This window comes from Coenobita brevimanus, chromosome 66, assembly GCF_032717465.1.
Source record: "Coenobita brevimanus isolate Jiangsu-jjx chromosome 66, ASM3271746v2, whole genome shotgun sequence".
In the NCBI taxonomy this organism is placed as follows: domain Eukaryota; kingdom Metazoa; phylum Arthropoda; class Malacostraca; order Decapoda; family Coenobitidae; genus Coenobita; species Coenobita brevimanus.
Genome location: NC_137019.1, coordinates 21,943,033 through 21,962,432, shown reverse-complemented (window position 1 = coordinate 21,962,432; position 19,400 = coordinate 21,943,033). Strand labels below are relative to the sequence as shown.

General features: G+C 42.3%; 1 protein-coding gene across 1 annotated transcript; it reads right to left on the bottom strand.

Annotated features, from left to right (window-relative positions):
- Nucleotides 1–4,723: 4,723 nt before the first annotated feature.
- On the bottom strand, nucleotides 4,724–5,311 carry LOC145405242 (twist-related protein 2-like). The gene has a single exon (XM_080276663.1). The coding sequence runs from the start codon at nucleotides 5,309–5,311 to the stop codon at nucleotides 4,724–4,726; it is 588 nt and encodes a 195-aa protein (XP_080132789.1).
- Between the last annotated feature and the right edge of the window lie 14,089 nt (nucleotides 5,312–19,400).

Genomic DNA, 19,400 nt, shown 5'->3' with positions numbered 1-19,400 from the left:
TTTCCTGGGGCCTCTGTTAGGCGCTGTTGTTTGTCTAGGCATTGTGGGCCGCATTTCTAGTTGGCCTCAGAAATTTCGTAACGTGATAAGCTCAGCTATATATTTTGCAAAAAAAAAAAAAAAAAAAATCTCAACTATCCTTTTGCATGCTGCTGGTGCAGGTTATGTTAATATTAAATGCAAATATATAACATAAAAGAGAAAGCAAGGCGTAAGATGGAAAATAGTTCGCTGTGGAAGAGGCACTTAAGTCGTCTCTTATGTCAACCAAAAGTATGCTAGTCGAATTAACCCCTTCAGCCGAGGACGTCTTTATTTTATTATTGTCATCTCGAGGCGATTTGATACAGTACGGGATGGACTTCTGGAACTGGAGTAGTTACATACAATCCTAACCCCTTCAGTACGGGGATGTCTTTAGTTTATTCTTGTATCTCCAGACTGTTTTAATCCCTCAGCTAAGGATATACTTTTGGCTCGAATTATTAAACTGTCTCTTAATTACATTAAGGAAAATTAGTGGATGGAACTGCATTAAATTTGAAATAATGATAAGGACCACCAGAGGAACAAGTTATTAAATTTTGAGCGAAAATGGTCACACATCAGTGTCAAGAGAAGGCTGGTGCAGCCCTGGCGGCATGTGCTTTTTGAGTGTCCTTGTAACTGAGGCAATTTACAGTAGCCTATATTGATTTTTAAAAATATATTACACGTATAGTAGGTGGGGGCGCTCACCATCCACTCATTCGATGTAATGCTGCTCTCGGGTGTCTGCCCTTTCCTTCCCTCCATCCTTCTTTCCTTCCATCCTCTTCTGTCTTTCTTTCCTTCATTCTTTCCTAGTCCTTCTGCCTACGGGTGACTTTACACTCCCTCTTCTGTCTTTCCTTTCTTCATTCTTTCCTCTTCCTTCTGTCTGTGGGTGGCTCTGCACTGAGCGACAAGCCAAATGGTTTTCTGTACATCAGGAAACCATTTACTACGCGGGGTGGTAACCATATAACCAAATTTTGTCGCCTGGTGGTTTAGTGGGTAATTAAAGCGCTCCAATCGGATTGAGCGGTGAAGGTTTATATCAAAAGGATGGTTGGGGTTTATTGCTCATGTAATGCCACTCAAGGATGAGTGAGGCTGGTCACTCTCATCTTAAATGTCAGGACCAACTTGCCTAGCCCCGGGCTTCTACGCTCCACGTGGGGCAACGTAGGATTGGATGATGGATATAAATAACATATACGTTCAGACTAAGAAGGTGCAATGTACAAAATAATTATCGAAGGAAGAGGTGCTGTCTCCTGTGCCAGCTGGTGTAAGGCAAATGTGTTCTTTGTATTGCTTTGCTCGTTTGTAGAAATTAATTTTGCCAGTCGTTGTCTCGTCGGCAAAGGAGATTTCATAGTATATCTCCCTTAGCGATTTACTTGCGTATTACACTTTCATATTTGCTTGTACCGTATGTTGCTGGCATATTTATAAAGTTGATAGAGTTTGCATTAGCAACATACAAGAGGATGTTCACCTTATCGATTCCTTTTGATGCATCAGATCATTTTACACAGGCTTAAAGATATATCAGTGGCCAGTAAGTGGAAAAAGGTCTCCAGCAGTTTTATCTACCTGAAGAAAATAGTCCTGATTTAACCAGTTTAAAATACCCAATTGCGTCCGTGGCAAAGAAAGAGTTAAGGTGCAATAAACAAACAAAGGACGTATTCAAGACGACAGAGGAGACTGTGCAGCACCTCTTCCTTAGTGACTTCTTTATCATTGTTACCATGACATTCTCTTGTATGTTATGTACTAGTATATCACTTTATTATCAACACAATTTCCATCAATAACATAAAAGGATACACATGTGTAATCTGGAAAATATATCACTAAGGAAGAAGTGCTACGAACTCACCACAGACGCTAAATTGCTGGGGAAGAGGAATACGAAATGTCCCGCTACACTGAAAATGCGGCCCTGTGTGTGTGTGTGTGTGTGTGTGTGTGTGTGTGTGTGTGTGTGTGTGTGTGTGTGTGTGTGTGTGTGTGTGTGTGTGTGTGTGTGTGTGTGTGTGTGTGTGTGTGTCAGGAGGCATTCGAGCAATTCTTCCTTAACGAAATAGTTTGCATACTGGCCTCTAATTATCTCTTGTATATTTATATCTTTTAACCATCAACATGGATTGCATAAACAAGCATACATGAGAATATCAACGTGCCACACACCAAAACAAACGGGTAAGGAGTAGGTGTTAGGGAGTCTCCTTAGCTGACGAGAATATGGTGTTTGTGTTGCTGTAGTTGTTTGTGTGGTGTCTGTGCGCTCTACGGGGTTTGTGTTCATCTTGTTTCTTGTACTAATTAACTCCAATTATTGACATTTATTTACACATTTACTTATTTACTCATAATTACTGTTTTTTTAGCACAAACTGTTTTTTTTTTATATATAAGTCATGGATGTTTGCAAATATCACAACTTTTTCCAAACAGCAGGTGCCATAAATTGGGAAAATCTGGCAAATCAGTGTTATAAGCTGTCGTGAAACTTTAGCCTCTTCAATCCGAGAACGGCCTTTTTTTATGCTTGCTATCTCCTGACGGTTTTTTTCAGTTTAGGAGTGGCTTTTTGAACACGAGGGGTTAAATATTGCCTTCATTAATCCCCTCACAACCAGTCGGCTCTTCTAGCATCAGTAAATAAATCTGGCAATAGCAAGAATAAATTACGGGAGATGTGATCGTGGTGAAGAGGTCGATGCTATGGCCTATGTTTGTGATTTTTTTTCCTTTTCTCATATAAGGCTTGCTTTGCCATATAACCCTTTCACTACCACGATGCAGCTTATTTTTAGTGATGTACTTCATTCTGCTTATCTCCAGATGATTTTATTCAGCCCAGAAGAATCTTATACGTAATGAAAAAGTCACAGGCATTATATATAAGCCCTTCACTTCGGTGGTGGAATTTAACAATTACAGTTTCTCTACCTCAGACGATCTAATTCAGGAGAGAGAAACAGTATGAAGTGAAAGGATATTACGGGCGAGTCTGGCAATAAACTAGGGAAGCGGCTGCGGATATTAACCCTTTCGTGATGGGAATAACTCTAGGTGCCCCGTTATTGCTTACGCCGGTTGATAATTGTCACCATTAACCCCTTTTTTCTAGGCAAAACTCAAGTATTCTATTCCAGCTAAAGCAGATGATTTTATTCAGCTGAGACTGAATGAAGGGAGTCTGAGAATCAATACCCGTTACCAAATTAATTTCATTGATTTAATCCTTGGCTTGTAACTTCCCCTCTCAGTTAAGTACAAGTGTGTGGTTATTAGCCTGAATGAAATGCCAGCGAGAGTTTATGGCAGTGGGAGGGTTTACCAATACTTCTGAAACATGTGACTGTCAAACTTTCCCTCAGCTGAGTCAAATCGCTTGCTTGTAGCTTCAATGCAATACGGAATTTCGATCTTCGGATTCCGAGGGTTTATTATCCAGGTTTATTCAGTAGTTACAATGCTTTGGTAGGAGTGATGGCTTTGATCAGATTTTGTCCCCAGCAGGTGATTGCAGATTTTTCGATCATGTAAGGGAAGTATACTGGCCATCCACCCTTCGATGTATTGGATTACTTTAGTCTAACGTTGGGCCCCTACACCTCAAGGGGGATAACAAGGGACTGACTGCTGCTGTTTTTATTCTCCTTATTATATTACGTTGGTAACCGCTGATGTGTTACCCATGTAGGTTGATACGACACGACCACCAAGTCTGAAGTCAATATTAACCTTGTGAATCAACTGACGTATTTTTAAGGTTTATTCTCGGTACATCAGCACGATTCATATCAACCTGGGAAAGCTCTCTCGCACTAAAGGGATTAATAAAACGTATGTCTAACTCCTCCAGTTTGAAAAGTCTGTCCTAGCTGAATATAGTCGTCTGGCGGTAGAAGGAGAAAATACAAAAGACATCGTTTCGCCGATGTGATGAGATATATCGTTCTCTGCGCCGTATTCTCAATGGCTTTGGAGATTTCACAACACTTCCCCTAGCGATTTTTTCTACACGTTACATATCAATATCTTACTCATATGTTATTAATATTGTACAAACTATTTCAATATCAAAATTACATAAACAATATAGGGTAGAATCCTATGACGTAATATGCCAAATAAATATCTTATAGGAAAAGGAGGCCCACTACAAAGCCTATTATATACCACTTGAAAGGCGACCATTTTGTAGCAGGATTGATATTTTAGCCTTCAGTTTGTAAAATGTGTTGCCAGCTTTTCATCAATTGTGGAGTCTCAGTGAATAAAACGATCACACTCAGGTTACCGTTCTCTTAGCATTATACCGCAGTTGATTAGCTACAATGTCCATAATATTTCATTTGGATTCACTATATTTATTGTTTTATGATAAGTGTGTAGTGTCCAAGGAAACAGACAAAGGGATTAGTGCTTTTAGACGATGCGAGTGTGCTTGTGGAGGGTCTGAGAGAGGAGGCGAGTGTGTTTGCGTAGGGTTTGAGAACTTGAGGAGAGAGGGACAGTGAGAGAGAGTGACCACAGATCGGGTGACGGCTGCAGGTGTCAAGTTAAGACGTTGACACTTTACGCCAGCTTCCTGTGGACAGAGGAGTAGTGTATGTGTGTGTGTGTGTGTGTGTGTGTGTGTGTGTGTGTGTGTGTGTGTGTGTGTGTGTACTCACCTGCATTATAGATGACCACCCCATGCACCCTCCATACGCCACATATTGAAGGCGTGTCCGAGTCGTTCATGCGTGACGTAGGTGCAGGAGGCTGAGAGGCGCTGGTCGTGGGCGTCCGTGTCCAGCACTTGGTACAGAAAGTCAATGTAACGGATGGCCAGCTTCAGCGTCTGGATCTTAGATAGCTTGTCTGAGGGCAGAGTGGGGATGATCTTCCTGAGGGAGGTGAAGGCCTCGTTGAGGCTCTGTGTGCGCTGCCGCTCCCGAACGTTTGCCAGCACCCGCGCCTGCTGTAGCTCTTCATAGCTCTGCGGGGACTTCCTCCTCATCTTCCCTAGCCGCGCTTCCTCGTTCTCATCCTCCAGACCACGTTTGCGGCCTCGCGGCTCCTCCTCGCTCGCCGATGTGACCCTTGACTCGTGGCTGCCGAAGGAGCTGCGAGGCCGCAGGTCCTCCATGAGGGAGGAGAAGGAGGGTGGGCCGCGGGGAGCAAACTGTGCCTCCTGAAGCGGCAACGTGTAGGGCGGCGGGGAGTACTCGCACTTGACGGCCACCACGTGTCCCGACATGACCTCTGCCCCGCGCTGCACCATCACCACCAGTACGCCCTCACCATCACCACCACACCACTACCACACCACCACCACACCACGCCCTGCCACACTATTGCTGCACGTGGCACCCTCACCCTTGTGGCCTGACCTGTGCTGCGGACGGACGGCTCGGACACCGGGCAACCACTGGTGCCACTGCCACCACCACCAGCACCGCCTGGCACCCGATGGCACCTCACAGTTGCCACACGCCCGCACCACACACCACACCACGCCACGGTGGCAGCGGGCGGGAGGAGGGGACAGGATGGTAGTTGTTTGACACACACTTGATGGTGTGCTTGCGAAGTGAGTGATAATGATCTGATGCAATGCACGCAAATGAAGGTAATGGTGGGGTCCGGCGTGGTGGGCGGGACCAATGGCGGCGCTGGCAGACCAGCTCCGCCCTCCCCTGCCTTGGTGGCCAATCAGCCGTCGATGCCCGGCCCACCGCCCACTCACACCCGCCGCCGCCATGGGTTGGTCACTGACAAGGACCGCCACCACAGCACGCAGGGGCTCAGGCGACGGTGGTGGGGGCGGCGGCCCTCACATCACCACACCATGGATACTGCCACACACACTCACGACAGCCTAATGTCACTATATTCGTCTTTCACTTTGATACGTAATATATACTAAATGTATCTTTTTGCTATGTAACGTACAATGCAACACGTAAAGCAGGCCACTGGCTCATGATTGTATGCCATAGCCTACTATTGTAACCGTCAAGCACTTAGAGTCTGGGTGGACCCACCAATCCTTCAACTTTTTATTTCCAGATAAAATGACTTAATGCAACAGATAGATAGATAGATAGATAGATGAATAAATAAATAAATATAATATGCGTGTGTGTGTGTGTGTGTGTGTGTGTGTGTGTGTGTGTGTGTGTGTGTGTGTGTGTGTGTGTGTGTGTGTGTGTGTGTGTGTGTGTGTGTGTGTGTGTGTGTGGTTATGGAAGAGGTCAGTACAGTAGCTATGTATACGGTAGTGAAGCTGGCGATGAATGGCGAGGGAGGGATGCATGCAGTATTTCAGATCTGATATACTGTATGTGCAGGTGCTTTGGAGGCTGGTTGAAGTTTGTAACCGTCATTGAGCGGCGAGGCCTGGAAGCAAGGTGATGACTATCGTGAGAGAAAATGACTCACGACTAATGGCGTTTGGGTGCTTAAAATAAAGACTTGAACGGTTGAAAAATCAGTAAAAAGGCCTGCTTGATATAGTAATGGAGAGGTAAGTGTAGTAAGGAAATGTTGAGTGCTAGTAAACTAAAGTGGCTCAGAGAGGAAGAGTGTCTGGTCCTGTGAAGGGTTTGGCAGGGAACAGAAAAACTGAACACAGGCTGCATTGGTTCACAATCTGGGAACCACAGCCCCTTGGAGACCATGATAGCCTATATTTTTAATGGAGGCCATGGGGAAATGATCTGCATTTTGAGTCGCTGGTGATAGAATTACATAATAGCCTAATTTTCCTGGACAGCAAGATATGTGTGCAACCCTTTTTCGGTCTACAAACCCGAACTGGGATCATAGTGCACCAGCGAAAACAAACGCATACCGCCCATGATCATAATGCACCACCGAGAAATAAAATCGCATCGCCTTTAATGGACGAAACGTAAACAAACCGCCACCACGGACAGGCATTAAAACCCCACAATATCTCGCTTATCTTTAATTTGAGGAGAAACGTCACAGGAGAAAGTTCACTTAAAACCGTCCAACGTATTGATTCCCGTTATTATTTCTTAGGAATCCGGTGTTATGGTTTTGTAAACATTAACCCATTTTTCTGTCAACCATTTCGTGCAAAGAATAGCCTGCATAGTGAGAATTCATGAATTTAATGTGGTTCATATGCTAAAGAAACATTCAGAAAAGAGCTGAACAGAGTTCTGGATGAAAATGGGACGCTACCCTTTCAGTAGCAAAGTGGTCGTCAGTGTGAGAAGTGCCCCCCTCCCCCCCAAAAAAAGGTGTTTGAATCGTGCCATAATAACTATGTTAATAAAGACTGTAAACTAGAAGGACCAGTCAGAAGGCAACCTTACAGTCGGTCTGAGGACCAAACATATGATTTTGCCTTATGATCTTGACGTTTGATCTATTATTCTCAGAACTGAATAACTTCATCCTTGCCGAACCTTCAACACATCTACCCAGTCTGGTTCAGACTGGATACATACCGTTTGAACTGACCTCGCCTTGTGACCTTGATACTAAACTATTGTTCTCAGCATTGTTCATCCTTGTCTAACCTTCAACCCTTCCGCCAAGTTGGGTAAAGATCGAATTAAATCTGAGTTATAAGATCGAACCTTTGTCCTTACCCTATTGCCTTAACCTTTGAATGATTGTTCTCAAAATCGAATTACTGTATCATTGTTTTACCCTTAACCTTTCACCCAAGTTTGCTTTAAAAATTAATAGGTGAACCCATGAGAAGACTTTCAACCCTTCCACTAAGTTTGGTCTCAGTTGGATTAAAATTGTTTATCCTGTTCACACACACACACACACACACACACACACACACACACACACACGTCGAGTAAAATAATACCCCACCCTCGCTTCCCGCACGCAGAGATATACCTTGTTTTGGGATATCTAAATGTAACTAAGAAAGATTTAAGTTTAAAATTGTGCGGCCTATAATGCGAAGTAAGAGTAAGATATATATTGCAATGAATATGTTTATACAGACTTTTAAGTCTGATACTCGTCTGCTCCAGTCACTAAATAGGAGAGGCAGAGGGTTAAGAAACCTAAACGCGTCAGTGTTCAACAGACGCTCGAGAAGTGACAAATTCCCGGATGTAGCCTTATTTGCCAGTCGTAAGCTAATTATACACTCCCTGATATCCAGAATGCTTATGGTATCATCACGAATTATACGACCAAGCTAATATCAGATATCTTCATGACAACCACAGTACAATTACTAAGCTCTCTTACTTTTTGGTCCAGAATCTTCATTACTCTTGTTAACACAAGCATCAACCAGTAATATAATATAATACACTTCACATTATTTTTTCGATTATCAATGGATGAGATGTATCACGAATGGAGTTAAACCTGTGCCAGTGAAAATAATGAATGTGGCTTCACTCTCATCTTAAATGTCAGGACCAACTTGCCTAGCCCCGGGCTCCTACGCTCCTCATGGGGCAATAGAGGATTGGATGATGGATGGATGGATCTGTATTCCATAAGTTCTGTAGCTTCATATTATTCATCACACCTGTAATTTCAGGAATGTGGGAAGTTGGCCAAATAAAGGACGAAAGGGGCTAGTTGTGACTGGAAATTTCCGCAGTCTGGATGTGTCTGTCAGTCTTGCCTACCTGTCTCTGTGCAAAGCAAAGTTTTCCGAGTTGCTGAGCACCGAACCGGAACGAAATCGATTCCCCGTTGGTAATGATGCCTTCTGTGCCCTCACTGTGACTCAGCTCCTGATACCCTATTTTGTAACAAAAATGCAATTCCAACAGTACCACTGAATTATCAGTTCACTTTTTGACTGTTCTTTTGCGTACATGCCTGGAGTCCCTATTTTGCGTTACCCGAGTTGTTAAATTATCATATCCAGTAAGTCTGTTCGAGCGATGTTGCATCTTCCAGTTAAGGAAGATGAGAGGCAAGCTTTTATTTCTTCTTTCTACATTTTCCGGACTACCTACAGCTTATGAGAAAATTCAACAAACAACACTGTTGATGCTGTAAAGGTGTTGTGAGAAAAGAGGGAATCTTTCCTTCAGACCAAGCTCCGGGACGCTGTGTCAGTGGGTGACTGACAGCAATGTACTGTACGTCTTTCCAAACGGCTTTGTGTCACATGAAGGGACTTGGCACAGCCAGGGCAACGTGATCTCTCGGTGGATCATACCCAAGCTGAGCCATGTCCCTGCACAGGCACCTCACTCAACGATCACATTCCAACACTTCCATCCAAAAAGGAAACACAATTTCCACATGTCGCACAGCAGGTAGCACTATATGCCCACCCGTTTGGAAACACCTGCAACTTTGAATCATGTACTCTACACTGATGGATTTGTACAGACAAACACTTGCCGATCGGTATGCGGCATTGTTGTCAAGGACAAAGGTGGCAATACTGTCGCATACGAGAACCTGGACCAGTAGTTTGCAAACCGAGCTTGCTGCAGCAGCTCTTGCTTGCAAAATGCCCATAGATTGAACTTTAGTCCACTGGTAGTTTGCGACTCACAGGCAGCACTGAAAACCTTGTATGGCCAAAGATCTAAAGAATAGCAGTGCTGTTTCAGCGCTACACGATGGCATAGTTTCATCCGGAAGAGAGGAGGTGGTGTTCGATTTCAATGGATCCCATTACTTACTGGTATCAAGGCACATAACAGAGCTAATGCTCTTGTACAGAAGCCTGTGATAAGCTTATAATGGAGTATCATACAGGTAGTCCGGTGAAAGTCCTCAAGAGAATTATGATCATGGATTTAGTGGGTGAATTACAGGTCTATAGGCAAACCCTTTGGTACAGTAGTCAATCAATGCGGTATTATGACCATATAGCTGTGATTAAAGTATGGAAAGTACAAATCTAACCCAAGATTTTGTGATCAGGTAACCTCACGTTTTTGTCTTGGGTATAAGTTTCTCAGAGAGGCTGCTGATCCAGGTGTACGCTCATCACGTGAAGCAGATTAGTGCAAGGCATGTAAATTCCCTGCAAGACTCAACCTATCACTTAAACACTAAAGTGTGTAAAATGAAGAGAGTACAGTATGGAGGCTCAGAAAAAGGGATATTTTGGTTATTACATTTGCCGATACGGTATGGAAACGGGTGTAATTATCTCATCTTAATTGAATTCCCTCCTTTTTGTTATCCACGGCACCTTATCTGAGCCACCGTGCATGACAAAATATCCGGATATTCCCAGCATTTTAGGACACTGCCATTATTTGGTGTATAATATTTGCCCACGGGCCTGTAGGCAAGCCTATGCGACATATATACATGTACGAGTACATTAGGCAGATCACTACAAGTTCGTTTGCCAGTAATATGTTTGATTTAATATAGATATACTCGTATATTTTGAATCATGTGAAACGATCTCAATTGCATAGTTGTGCTGCCAGCACTGCGAAATACATATTCTTTAATCAGATATGGGGTAATCAGCTCTCGAATATACCTAAGTAAGTTAAAATCAACTTAAATATATTTAACCTTATCTCTGTTCTTATAATTGCAGCCATTAATTTTATCCATTATATAGACCCTTTCCTTATTTTTTCGCTTCCTCGCTAATCGAAATTCAAACATATTATCGTAGAAATTTATCTTGTATGCATATATTTGTAAGTCATTATTTTATCTTGCTCATTAAATTACATATTCGTGCACGTAAATTAAGGCACTACCCTAGTATAAAAAAAAAAATACAGTTCATCCAAGTTAATCTTTTGTTTAAGGTGGGAGTTGAGTTAATGCCATCAGACCAGTTGTTCATAGAATCAGACATACTGTATTCACTCACCACCAGTGTTCCCATTGACTGAAGGCACCTGTACCTAAACTGACGTATGCAAAATATACTTGCATCACACTGAGGCAAAAAACTGAATAATTAATTACCTCTCTCTCTCTCTCTCTCTCTCTCTCTCTCTCTCTCTCTCTCTCTCTCTCTCTCTCTCTCTCTCTCTCTCTCTCTCTCTCTCTCTCTCTCTCTCTCTCTCTCTCTCTCTCTCTCTTGTCATTCACATGTTTCGTCCTTCCCCGAAGAGCACTCACTTTCCCTGTCGCTTCCTTGTGTTTCGTAAGCCGACACTGCACCTCCCACCTCTTTATTTCCCTGCCTTCCCCTATCAGCACTATAAATCCCTGTTCATCTGTACTCACCAAACATCCAACTTCCCATCAATGATACTTAAATTTCCCTCGATGATTTTAGTACAGGCGTTAATCAGGTACAAAGGAAAGTGTTGAAGAGACGAAACTATTTTTTTTTTAATAAGAATTTAGGGATTTAGCTACACAGAGGTTAGGCATGTATATATATATATATATATATATATATATATATATATATATATATATATATATATATATATATATATATATATATATATGTTAACAATGAGGTTAATGACGTGACAGAATTATGAGAAATTTCCTGAGGTATGATGTGAAGGATATGTGTCAAATAAGACGGAGAAGAGGCATGCTGAACTGTTTGGTGGAAAGAAATGAGATAAACAGATACGGTAAAAATAATGTAAACAAGGAAGAAAGTGCAGTAAAAAGATGTGTAGAGACAGAGGAGGAAATGTATCGGTGAATATAAAAAGGGGGAAGCAAACACACACACACACACACACACACACACACACACACACACACACACACACACACACACACACGATTGGTCCGAAGAGTCTAGAGAGTAGGTAGGGAGTTTGATGAGGAGTAGGGTGATAAACGGAAGGACTATATGGGAAGGAAGAGAGGGGAGTTGGAGAGGATGATGTAAAGTATCAATAGAAGGGGGTAAAGAATATAAATGGTACTATTAACACAGAAGCGTGAGGACTGGCGAGATGGAGAGAACATTTCACTCAGTTATTAAATGTAGTGAGGTGGAGGAATGCTGTGATATCAGTTCTGGGAATGGATAAGGCAGCAGAGGAAAGACATCAGTAGAATGGAAGTTGGCTCTACATTGATGTACGTGTAGATGGGAAAAGCAGGATCAGTACTGAGAGGTGTGTGTGTGTGTGTGTGTGTGTGTGTGTGTGTGTGTGTGTGTGTGTGTGTGTGTGTGTGTGTGTGTGTGTGTGTGTGTGTGTGTGTGTGTGTGTGTGTGTGTGTGTGTGTGTGTGTGCGCGCGTCTGTGTGTGTGTGTGTGTGTGAAAGCACTAGTAGCGATATGTACTATACCTGCAGCTGCGTATTGTAACATGGACAAAAAAATTAGTGCCTAAGGCTTGGAAGGAAGTTATAATAGTAATTCTACATAAACAAAAGGGGAAAAGAGAGCCTATCAACCACATAAGAGTCTCCCTAATGTATGTACAATATTCAGTAAAGGCAAAAGCATAGACTGAGCTGTTAATATGTTATAATAGAGAACAGGATGGCCTAAGGGTGGTCATCATGTATAATTGCTCCAAGTGATTCGGAGACAATGTCCTAAGAGTAGATAGGAGGTTGTCTGAATTATTTTCAGATATGAAGAAACGACACACACGGGAGGCAGGGAGGGTAGGTACTATACACAGAGTGAACTTTAGATTACCGGCCATCCAAAGTTTGTATGACGTAGCAAAGCTGTTGTGAGAGCCGACGGCGAATTGAGTGAGAAACTCACCCAATATGTTGTAACAAAAGAGAGCTGACATGTCACCGCGTCTTTAATGCCGCTGTGGACAAGCTACTGAAAGGGATGAAAGCAAGCACATCTGGAGAGAACAGTTTCTGAAGCAGTGTGATGAAAAGTTTCCACTTGTGTTGGCAAGTGATCAGTGATGTTACAGGGTGAGAAATACACTAACTCTGGTAGAGTAAGTAGGTCAAATATGTAAAGGAAGTAAAATTAAAAGTGAATGTAGATGAGGGCAAGATTGTGGTGTCTGAATCACCTGAACAGGGCGTAGAAACAAACTGTGATGTAGACAAAAATAACATGACACTAGAGGCCCACCCAAGGGGGGAATCACACCACCCATGAGCCGATACATATCTAGTGCGGCTAGGAATATGACTTTGACCTTGACCTACTTTCACCAATTTCAAACTCGTTGGAGATTTTCATCCCTACTATCACCTGTAAAATTCTGTGATGATACCTTGAGCGGTTGCGAAGTTATCGTGCTGACAAACATGCAGACCTTGGCCTACTTTCACCAGTATCGAATCGTAGGAGATTTTCATCCTTTCTACACACCTGTAAAATTTTGTGATGGTATCTTGAGCGGTTGCGAAGTTATCGTGCTAACAGACACACAGACAGACAAATTGAAAATATCAGCTTCGCTATTGCGACTGGTAATGAAGAGTATTAGAGTATCCCAGTTTAACCCATAGCCATCCGAAGTTTCCGTTCGTGAGATTTTGCGGGAAAGATATTCGTTTCATCTATCGCCTACTGGCTCGTAGTCGTGTACCTAAAAAGTCCAAACTTTAGGCTTCTCCCCATCATTACACCTGCGTGCATAACAGTGCGATGTGTGTGTGTGTGTGTGTGTGTGTGTGTGTGTGTATATATATATATATATATATATATATATATATATATATATATATGTGTGTGTGTGTGTGTGTGTGTGTGTGTGTGTGTGTGTGCGCGCGAGCGCGCGAGCGAGCGTGTGCTTGTGTGTGTGCGTTCATGTGTGTTTGTTTTCGTTCATGTGTCTGTCGGTCGGCCGATCTGTCGGTCTGTTTGTTTGTGAAAAAGTAACAGAGTTGATCTAATTTCAACCAGGGTTGATGGAAGGGATGAGGGACAGCCAAGTGGCTTACCTTTGGTTTAGAGAGCAATAAGACAAAAAATCAAGGTCATACGATGATGACGTCAAATAAAAAATATTGATCTGGTTTACACCAAGCCTGGTGGGAAGAAGCCGATTTTGAGTCAGTGTCATGGGGCAAATTCAAAGGCTCACTCCTATAACTCAAACTTTTTTTTTTTTTTTTTTTTTTTTTTTTACCAAACTTAGTGAAAGGATTGAGTGCGAAGCAGGAATAAAGAAACTTTATTTTGAGAACAATGGGTCTAATGGTCAAGGTCGCAGGAAAGGTCAGCTCAAATAGTTTTTATCTAAGCTGGACTAAACCCAGTGGAGGGGCTGAGAGCTATACTAGGTCCAGGTCATGGGGCAAGGTATTTGTTCCGCCCTTAAACAATCACTGTAGGGCTCGGGTGTTGCACTCTCTCAATGTTCCTTCTTGCTGGCGTTCAGAGATACCCAAACAGATCTTCTGGGGAGACGTGCACTAAAGAGCCAAGATAATATTAAGGGGCAAAGACGTGCTTGAGGAGGATGAACAAAAAAAAAATAATAATAATAATGTAGCAAGGAAGGATAGAAATTGGGCTTTAAGAACGGAAACGAAAATATGACTGTGGAATAATATACGCGCGCGCGCGCGTGTGCGTGTGTGTGTGTGTGTGTGTGTGTGTGTGTGTGTGTGTGTGTGTGTGTGTGTGTGTGTGTGTGTGTGTGTGTGTGTGTGTGCAAAAAAAAGCACTGCATGACAGTGCACGAATTCAAAAACAAACTTATACCAGTAAAGTGTGGACAGTGTTTGAGATTCACCAGTCAAGAGTGGGAATAGTTGACCGAAGCTGTCTTAATATATATATATATATATATATATATATATATATATATATATATATATATATATATATATATATATATTTTATGCGAGGAAAAAGGAACCAAAGGCCACGAGCCCGCAATTATTGTTCCTTCCAAGAGAAGAACAAAATACAATAGAGAGCCAAATTCAAGATCCGATCATTTCGAGATGCCTGGACACTGCGTTTGAAAGACTGGAGATCATAGGAAGCAGGAAATACAGACAGAGGGAGACAGTTCCAGAGTTGACCTGTTGCATAAATGAAAGACTGGGAGTAACGGTTAACTCTTGCATTAGAGAGTTGGACAGAAAATGATGAGAGTTTGCTGCTAGACGGGTGCAACGCGCCCGTCGTAGAGGAGGAGGAATGCATACAGACAGTTCAGAGGAGCAGTGACCATTGAAGTAGAGATAGAAAAGAGATAAAGATGCAACAATGCGACGAAGAGACAGAGGTTGAAGGGAGTCAGTAAGAGGAGGAGAGTTAATGAAACGAAAAGCCTTTGACTCCACCCTATTGAGAAGAGTTGTATGTGGGGAGCCTCCCCACACATGAGAGTTGTACTCCACACAGGGGCGGATAAAACCCCTGTATAGAGTCAACAATTGTGCAGGGGTAAAGAAGGAACGAAGTCGGCTTAGCACACCTAATCTCTTGGAAGCAGATTTTACAAGAGATGTAATATGATCTTTCCAAGATAAGTCCCAAGTAAATGAAACCCCAAGCATGTTCAAGGATGATGCAGGATTAAGCTGAATATTATTAAACATTAGTGGGTATACCTGCGGAATATTTTGTCGGGTTGATAAGTGTAAAAACTGAGTCTTTGATGCATTAAAAACAACAAGATTATTTTTACCCCAGTCAGAGATACGAACCAAGTCAGACATTAGGTGTGCTATAGCCTCGTCCCTTGTTTGTTGAAGTAACTGCTGAGAGGGACGTTGCGGGAACCGAATGGATAGATGAAGGGTGGAGTCATCAGCATATGAGTGGATAGGGTTAGATGTACAGCTTAGATGGTCATTGATGAATAAAAAGAAGAGGGTTGGTGATAGGACAGAGCCCTGAGGAACACCATTGTTGATAGATCTAGGAGAAGAACGATGGCCGTCTACAACAGCGGCTATAGAAAGACCAGAAAGGAAGCTAGAGATGAAGGCACAGATAGAAGGATAGAAACCGTAAGAGGGCAGTTTGGAAATTAAAGATTTATGCCAGACTCGATCGAAAGCCTTTGAGATGTCAAGTGCAATGGCAAAGCTTTCGCCAAAGTCCCGAAAGGAGGATGACCAGGAGTCTGAAAGGTAGGTGAGAAGATCGCCAGTGGAGCGTCCCTGACGGAACCCATACTGACGATCAGAAAGAAGGTTGTGATAGGAAAGGTGCTTTAAAATTTTTCTATTAAGAATTGACTCGAAAACTTTTGAGATACAGGATGTTATAGCAATTGGACGATAGTTAGAGGTTTGGGAATGGTCACCCTTCTTTGGGACTGGCTGAATGATAGCAAACTTCCAGCAAGAAGGAAAGGTATGAGTTGATAGACAAAGGCGAAAGAGTTTGCCTAGGCAAGGTGTAAGCACAGAAGCACAGTTCTTGAGAACAACGGGAGTGACTCCATCAGGCCCATATGCCTTGTTAGTATTGAGGCCAATATATATATATATATATATATATATATATATATATATATATATATATATATATATATATATATATATATATGTGTGTGTGTGTGTGTGTGTGTGTGTGTGTGTGTGTGTGTGTGTGTGTGTGTGTGTGTGTGTGTGTGTGTGTGTGTGTGTGTGTGTGTGTGTGTGAGAGAGAGAGAAATCTTAGGAAATAGGTAGACAAATGAAGAGACCCTCGAGGAATGTGACTATAACGGTTGATGGAGTGACAGTGTAATGAATATTTTAATGTGATTCGGGATTTTGGAAAAAGTGAAAAGTGAGAGTGACGTTGAGGATACGGCAGTTGGAAGAGGTGTACCAGAACAACACGGAGGGACAAGGTGGGGGAGTATATTGACAGAGGATGGAGCATCGATCAGGACTGTCGGGAAAAAAAAAAAAAAAAAAAAAGAGCAACGGAAAATGCAGAAATACAGCAGCAAGAAATAAAATATCAATAAATACTAGCTTTGTCCTAATTCTTCTTCGAAAGTACACTGCATCGTCGTGAAAAAGCAGCTTATAGTGCAACCCAGTGATCAGTGCTATATTAGTCAGCTGTAACTATGCTGTAGGCAAATTCACATGCAGGTATCACGGCTCCGGCAGTGTACGCAAATTTGTTCAATGTCACTATCAACTGAGGCACTAAGTTGGGACTCATCCTGCAGGTGTGGACTGTTGTATCAGATTTGGACGATTCTGTACTAGCTGGTGCTGGCTTTGGCAGAGACGTGCAGAGCATGGGCTGCTACATCGAATACAGGGTACCTGGCTTATAATCCAACACCATTAAAAACCCAGACTTTAGCAGTTCTGTGGTACACCTGGCTGACTTGCCTTTCTGCCGAGGTATATGGGGCAACTGTCATTTCACAACTGTTGCTCCTACGAGGCTGCAGAGTTACTGACAAACTTCGATACAACATATATCATAGGCAGTTACAGAACCATCTAACCTGACATTTCACGGCGCATCAGACTGCGTCAGTTTCTCCTAACATAACCTTCTCAAATTTGAAAGGATTGTAAGGAAACATAAGATAACAACCCCACATTAATAATGTATTTGAGGCTGTGACACATCTGCGAATCTGACCGGCCATGACCATCCCAATTCATGGAAATGAAAAGAAGTGTTCATGAAAGACCACTCCCTTCTATCTTCCGGCAGCATAAAGTTGGTAATACACTCAAAACTAGGATCAGTAGAGATGCTGTGCAACTGCAGAATCAACTCCGACGTCTCTGCCATGCAGGGGAGAGGGATGGAGGGAAATGAAATTAATGATCCCTGATGTTTTCATAATGTATTAGCCATATTTTCACCTGATCAGAGTACAAGAATAACATCGCATACAATATGTTTTGTTAATACATGGCTTGGAAACGTAGCACTTTATTAGTTTTTTCTAGGTAGTAGCCATGATATTCAAGAGCCGAATACTTGAACAATGTATTACATAATATATCAGTAAAATGCATCCATATACACTTACATTCGTATTCCACTTCAAAATTATATATACTGTTACTTTTTATTTCCCATTACACTGTTGCTGCCAATGATACTTTCTTTTCATGATACTGTCTTTCCTAGCAAAAATTGTTACTATTTTCTGTTTCTCTTTTCCTGTTACTTTATGTCCGATTACCGTCTAGGAAGGAGGAGGTCATCTTTTTGTCGGGGTCACATCTTGTGGGATGCAACGTCAGCCGGTAGATAGATAAGTACATACAGACACGCCCAGTAGATAGATATTCTGTATTTAGTATATATCTGGTCATTGACAGAGGATATACAAGCGGGACAAAAGTTCGTTTAGTATTACATCTCCACTTTTCACTTTCCTCTAGTAGTTTTATATTCCCAAGGTGAAAAGCTTGATAGGTTTCTCTGCAAACAGATGAAAGTCTTTGGTATGCTGAGTCAAGGAAGAAGTGATGGATGTACCTTATATGTGAAGTAGAAAGAGTGGTACAGTAGGCGATCTTGTATCCATCCCTATAAATCAGTACTTCCCATTCAAATAGTCTTTAATTTAAACCTGTGAGTCCAAGAAGTTACCAAGACTTTCTTCGACGAAGTTACTTTTTCACCGTGAAATTTATTGTTCGGTGGAAAAAATGGTGGTCTGGTTCCCGTTCTGTTCCTCAACGCTTCATATCCTTCCCTGTCCTTTCTTATTACTGTTTACGTCACTTCCCTCCCAGCCCCTACCTTTACTCTGCTTCTACTCTCTCTCTCTCTCTCTCTCTCTCTCTCTCTCTCTCTCTCTCTCTCTTTCTCTCTCTCTCTCTCTCTCTCTCTCTGTATAGATAGATAGATGGATAGATAGATAGATATAGATATAGATAAAGATATATAGGTATTGATAGATAGACAGATATACTTATTCTAATCCTCCATCCGCACTACTCTAATCTGTCGCAGGCTTCTTCCCCGTCCTCTTCTTTTACTCTCTTCCACTCTTCCTCTTGCCTCTCTTCCCACTCTTCTCTGCTCTCCTGTCCCACTTCTCACCGCCAGAGCACAAAAAATCCGAGGAACCTCTCAGCCTGGGAGACCTACTCTGTTTTATTTTTGGAGCCTCACCTACCCTATACCCTACTCGTACACCCTCTCTCGCTTGTCTCCCTCCCTCTTTTGTTTACTACGTTCTTGTGTGTTTTTGTTATTGTTTTTTACACCTGCTACTCAGAATGTCAGATACTTGAAAGTGATGTGTGCTTATTTTTTTGGTCTCCTTGTTGTTGCTCGTTGAATAGTAGTACAGAAGTAGTAGTTGCAATCTCAGGTTCATCGTGACGTAAACCCGGTAGACAGCAGGCTTTAAGCTGTCCTTCTGCAGTCCATTATTCTCCTTTCGGGGGATAGGAAAGCAGATGAGGAACGTTTGTTTAACTAGGCAGTGGAGCCGCTGATTATACGGGTGCCACCGCATGAAGGAATCCTTCTCCAGTACCCATTCGTAGTGAAAACCTTGATTTAAACCATCAGCACGCTTATACGGTATTACGAAACCCACAACAGCCATTTT

What these genes read in the sequence shown, in the direction of transcription:
- LOC145405242 (XM_080276663.1), bottom strand. Translation starts at nt 5,311, where the DNA reads ATGGTGCAGCGCGGGGCAGAGGTCATGTCGGGACACGTGGTGGCCGTC.